Source organism: Heterodontus francisci, chromosome 16 (assembly GCF_036365525.1).
Source record: "Heterodontus francisci isolate sHetFra1 chromosome 16, sHetFra1.hap1, whole genome shotgun sequence".
NCBI classification, from domain to species: Eukaryota; Metazoa; Chordata; class Chondrichthyes; order Heterodontiformes; family Heterodontidae; genus Heterodontus; species Heterodontus francisci.
The window spans coordinates 25,620,065-25,626,064 of NC_090386.1; the positions used below are offsets into that span (position 1 = coordinate 25,620,065).

At 43.6% G+C, this 6,000-nt stretch overlaps 1 protein-coding gene across 1 annotated transcript in view; it reads right to left on the bottom strand.

Annotated features, from left to right (window-relative positions):
• Window positions 1-3,241, bottom strand: part of rtf2 (replication termination factor 2) — a 203,432-nt gene extending 200,191 nt beyond the window's left edge. Inside the window, exon 1 of the mRNA XM_068048041.1 lies at window positions 3,087-3,241. Within this exon, the coding sequence (XP_067904142.1) occupies window positions 3,087-3,155 (69 nt within the window). The 5' untranslated portion in view covers window positions 3,156-3,241. The remainder of the gene's footprint in view (window positions 1-3,086) is intronic.
• Window positions 3,242-6,000: the final 2,759 nt, after the last annotated feature.

Below are 6,000 nucleotides of genomic sequence, written 5' to 3' on the forward strand. Positions count from 1 at the left end.
TTGTTTTATAGCGTTTCTGTGAAGCACCTTGGGACTTTATATGACATTAAAGGCATCATACAAATACAAGTTGTTGTAGTCCTTCAATAAATCTATACAATAATCCTACATCACTTGAAAATGACAGATCATTTGGCCAACTCCACATTCTAACAACCCTGTAAATATAATTCTTCCAACCATCCCAATTGGTTCTTCTAGTAATAATCAATGTACAACTCTCATTACTCATTCAACAACCAGGGGAAACAAGCTTTCACTCTCAAATCCTTTCATAAATTTGAAAAACTGTTCAATTCCCCTTAACTTTCTTTGTGCCAGTGAGAAAAACCCCCTCATCCTCACATTATTCAACTGAAACTTCATTGTACCTTGTCCACAACTCCAATATTTTACCTACACTAGGACACCCAGAACAACATGCAATACAGCTGTAAGCTTATAATTAGAAAATTCCTGACTGTGATCAAACCTGCAGCCAAGGGTGGTGCTGTGGTTGTCTAGCATACCAATCTCTACCTTGCACAGGCTGAATGCCAACTCTCAGACACTTCTGCCTAACTCCGCCTGGACCATGACCCCACCACCTAACATCAAGCCACTGTCCCCAGGACTGTCACTGACCTCACCTCCGCTGGAGATCTTCGCTCTACAGCTTCCAACCTCATAGCCCCACAACCCCAGACAGCCCGTTTCTACCTCCTTCCCAAAATCCACAAACAGGACTGTCCTGGTAGACCCATCGTTTCAGCCTGTTCCTGCCCCACTGACCTTATTTCTTCCTATCTTAATTCCATCTTTTCTTCCCAGTCCAGTCTCTTCCCACCTACATCCGTGACTCATCGACACCCTATGACTTTTCAACAATTACCAGGCCCTAACCGCCTCCTCTTCGTTATGGACGTCCAATCTCTACACCTCCATCCCCCATCAGGACAGTCTGAGGGCTCTCCGTTTCTTCCTTAAACAGAGGCCCAAAAAGTACCCATCCACCGACAGCCTCTTCCGCCTGGCTGAACTTGTTCTCACATTGAACAACTTCTCCTTCAACTCCACTCACTTCCATCAAATAAAAGGTATTGCTATGGGGACTTGCATGGATCCTAGTTATTCCTGTCTTTTGTGGGATATGTTGAACATTCCTTGTTCCATTCCTACTCAGGACCCCTCCCACAACTTTTTTTCCGGTACATTGATGACTGTATCGGTGCGTTTCATGCTCTCACCCTGAAGTGGAAAACTTCAACTTTGCTTCTAATTTCCACCCTTGTCTCACCTTTACATTGTCCATCTCCGACACTTCCCTTCCTCAACTTTTCTGTCTCCATCTCTGGCAATAGACTGTCCACCAATATTCATTATAAGCCCACCGACTCCCACAGCTACTCGAATACACTTCCTCACACTCTGCTTCCTGCAAGGACTCCATTCCATTTCCCCATTTTCTCCATCTCACGCATCTGTTCTGATGATGCAAACTTCCATAACAGCGCTTCTGACACATCTTCATTTTTCCACAACCAATGATTCCCCCCCAGTGTGGTTAACAGGGCCCTCAACCACGTTCGACCCATTTTCCGCATTTCTGCTCTCATCTCTTCCCCTCCCTCCCAGAATCGCAACAGGGTTCCCCTTGTCCTCACTTTCCACCCCACCAGCCTCCACATCCAAAGGATCATCCTCCGCCATTTCTGCCATTCCAGCATGATGCCACCACCAAACGCATTTTCCCCTCCCATCAGCATTCCGAAGGGATCATTCCCTCCGCAATATCCTTCGCCACTCCTCCATTACCCCCAACACCTCATCCCCTTCCCATGGCACCTTCCCATGCAATCGCAGGAGCTGTACAACCAGCCCTTTTACCTCCTCTTTCCCCAAACATTCCTTTCAGGTAGGTCTGGTGAAGCAGCAATTTACTTGTACTCCTTTCAATTTAGTACACTGTATTCACTGCTCACAATGCTGTCAGCTCTACATTGGGGAGGCGAAATGCAAACTGGATGACCACTTCACGGAACACATCACTCAATCCACAAGCATGACCCCGAGCTTCCAGTTGCTTGCCATTTCAACACACCCCCCTGCTCTCATGCCCATATTTCTGTCTTTGGCCTGCTGCAGTGTTCCAGTGAACATCAACACAAGCTCAAGGAACAACAGCTCATTTAACGACTAGGCACGCGACAGCCTACTGGACTGAACTTTAAGTTCAATAATTTCACAGCATGACTGGCCCTTTTTTTTTAAACCATGTGCCTGCCTTAAACATGTTCATGCTTTTGGGCAGAGCTGTTCATTACTCTGTCATTATCACTCTCTGAACTAATGCTTTGTCTTTCACCACACCATTAACAGCACTCAGTTTGCCTTTGCCCCATGACATCCTCACCAGTTAATTGCTCCTGCCCTCTGCCTATCTCACACCTTCCCTTTCATTCTCTTCCCCCCTCCACTCGCTTAAAACCTATTCGATTTCTAACCTTTGCCAGTTCTGATGAAAGATCACAGGCTTGAAACGTTAACTCTGCTTCTCTCTCCACAGATGCTTCCAGCCCTGAGTATTTTCCAACACTTTGTTTTTATTTTTGAAATCCCTGCAGCTGCAGTATTTTGCTTTTATTTAGAGTTATAATCAAACTCTGGCTCCTATCCTTCCAGAAGAATACTCAGTGAGGTGATAACAACACACATAACAGTGTAAGTATCCTTGCAACAAGTTAAAATGCGAAACCAGGAGCACTGAGCTCACCATCGTTGCCATCCTCCCTCAGTATCTAGACCAGCACCAGGCTTGACATGGACTTTGGGGAAACTTGTAAAATGTAAGTACAACACGTCTGAGTTCAATTTTTCCCCTCTCCTCGAGCCTGATTTCACCGGTGGTTCAGGCCGTTAGTGAGTTCGCATTACTGGCAAAGCAAACCGGAGATGGATGAAAGCTGGCAGGCCGTGCCCCCAAACCCTGGAGGATGCTCCAGCTAGTAAACTGCGCTGAAAGCCTGAGGTGACCAGGCCTTGCTCAGCGCTATAAAGTGGTCGGTAGAAACTGGAAACCAGCACAGGAGCGAAAGGATGTTTCTCACCTGCTCCACCTTCTTGGGCCCTTTCACCAGCTCATGCCGCTTGGGGATTGTGCCTCCATCGCAACCCATCGCGTCGTTGGGACTGAAGCCTAATCCGAACACAGCAACAAACAGTAAAACAAACCGCTGCGCATGCGCACTCCGCCCTCGCTGTCGACTCCGCCTCCCTCCTCAAACCTAGCCTTTTAAGCCGTATAAAAGTCTTGGTTGGAGTGGGTAGTCATGGAATTGCCCTTCTTACTTAAATAGAAAAAAAAAGAAAAATTCTGAAATAAGAAAATCCTGGACACACACACCAGATCTCCATGAATCTGAATAGAGCATTTCTGTGCAAAAATATATATTTTAAATGTCTATCTGTTTTTATATGTCTAGCTAGCTTTCCCTCCTACCCTAATTTTTCCCTCCTTATTAAGCTTCTGGTCGTTCTTTGGTGCTTTTTATATTCTGTCCAATCTTATGACCTGCTACCCATCTTTGCACAATTGTATGCTTGTTCTTTAAGTGTAATACTATCGTTAATTTTTTTAGTTAACCACGGATGGTGGGACCTCCCCTTGGAATGTATCTATTCTGTGTATTCTGAAATATCCCCTTTAAATGTCTGCCACTGCATCACTATAGACCTATCCCTTAACCTAATTTGCCAGTTCACTTTTGCCCACTCTGCTTTCATGCCCTCATAATTGCCCTTATTTAAGTTTAAATTATATGTCTTAGACTCACTCTTCTTTCCATCAAACTGAATGTAAAGTTCAATCACATTATGATTGCTGCTGCCTAGGGGTGCCTTAACTATGAGCTAATTAATTAATCCTAACTTGTTGCACAATATCAGGTTTAGTATAGCTTGTTCTCTGATTGGCTGCAGAACGTGCTGTTCTAAGAAACTATCCCGAAAACATTCTATGAGCTCCTCATCGAGGCTATCTTTGCCCATCTAACTTTTCCAGTCTATATGTAAATGAAAATCCCCCATGATTATCGCCGTACCTTTCTTACAAGCACCCATTATTTCTTACTTTATACCCCGTCCTACCATACGGTTACTATTAGGGGCCTGTACACCACTCCCACAAATGACTTCTTGCCTTTATCATTTCCCTTCTCGACCCAAACTGCTGTTACATCCTGGATTCCTGAACTTAGGTCATCCCTCTCTATTGTGCTAATACCATCATTAGTTAACAGAGCTACCCCTCCACCTTTTCCTAGCTTCCTGTCCTTCCTAAATGTTATGTACCGTTCAATATTCAGGTCCCAATCTATGGCATCCTGCAGTCATGTATCTGTAATGGCTATCAGATCATACTTATTTATTTCTATTTGTGCTATCAGTTCATCTGTTTTGTTTCCAATGCTACGTGAATTCAGATACAGAGCCTTTAGTTTTGTCCTTTTATTATTTTTGTAACCTTTAGCCTTATCTGCTGATTTACTGTTAGATTTGTAATCATTGTCCCTTCCTGTCACGGTCTGTTTATCTTTTCCCATATTAATACCTTTCTCTCTGGCCTTGTCTCTGCTCTTTGATTTACCACATCTTTTCAAATTTGATCTCTTGCCCCCACTATTTAGTTTAAAATACTCTCTACTTCCCTAATTATGCAACTCGCTAGAACACCAGCCCCAGCACAGTTCAGGTGTAGACTATCCCAACGGTACAGCCCCCACTCTTCCCAATACCGGTGCCAGTGCCCCACGAACTGGACCCCACTTCTAGCACACCAGTCTTTGAGCCACGGATTCATTTCTCTAATCTTATTTGCCCTACTCCAATTTGCACATGGCTCAGGTAATAATCTGAGATTATTACACGCCTTTCCTATTCCTTGTCAAAAACTATAAGGACAGTTGGGCTAATGTGCCTTCAAAGTCAGTAAGTCACTGAAAGTGAAGTCATCCCTTATGCGCTTACTTTCCAAGCAAAATGCCTTACATCATGAATGCAGGATGCTTCTTAGGACATAAGAAAGAGGAACTGGAGTAGGGAATTTGGCCCTTCGATTCTGCTCCACCATTCAATGAGATCCTGTCTGATCTAGGCTCATTTTCATCTTCCCACACTATCCCCATATCCCTTAATACACAAATATCTTTTTAATATACTCAAAGACTGAGTTCTCACAGCTCTCTGGTCTAGAGAATTCCAAAGATTCACAACCCTTTGAAGAAATTTCTCCTCATCTCCTTCCTAAATGGCCGACTCCTTATTCTGAGACCATGACCTTGTGTTCTAGATGCCCCAGGGAAACATTTTCTCAGCATCTTCCCCATCAACCCCTTTATATGCATTTTAATTAGGTCTCCTCTTATTGTTCTAAACCTCAGGGTCTAGTCTACACAATCTCTCTTTATAAGACAATCCCCTCATCCCAGAAATGGTCTAGCACCTTCTTTCTACCCCTTCTCGGGCAGGTATTTCCTTTGTTACGATTACGTGGTGAGGGGAAGCTGAGCCCAAGTACTGATTCTTACGGTACACTACTGCTTACAGCCTGCCAACCTAAAAATGTCCTATTTATTCCTACTCTTTGTTTTCTGTCCTTTAACCAATCCTCAATCCATGCTAATATATTGTCCCCAATGTAATCATTACAATGTAATTTCATGCGATAACTTTTTGTGTGGCACCTTATCAAATGCATTTTTTTAAAAAATCCAAACACACTACATCCACTGGTTCCCCCTTATCCATGCTACTACATCCTCAAGGAACTCTAACGGATTTGTCAAACACAATTTTCTTTTTCATGCTGGCTCTGTTTTGTCATATTATGACTTTCTAAGTGCCCTGTTACCATCCTAATAATAACTTCTTCTATACAGTTCATGAACTCGTCCTCCACACTATGACTGCAAATTTGGTTGCACGGGGCTATATGGAGATTAAATTCCCCCATGATTACTTTAT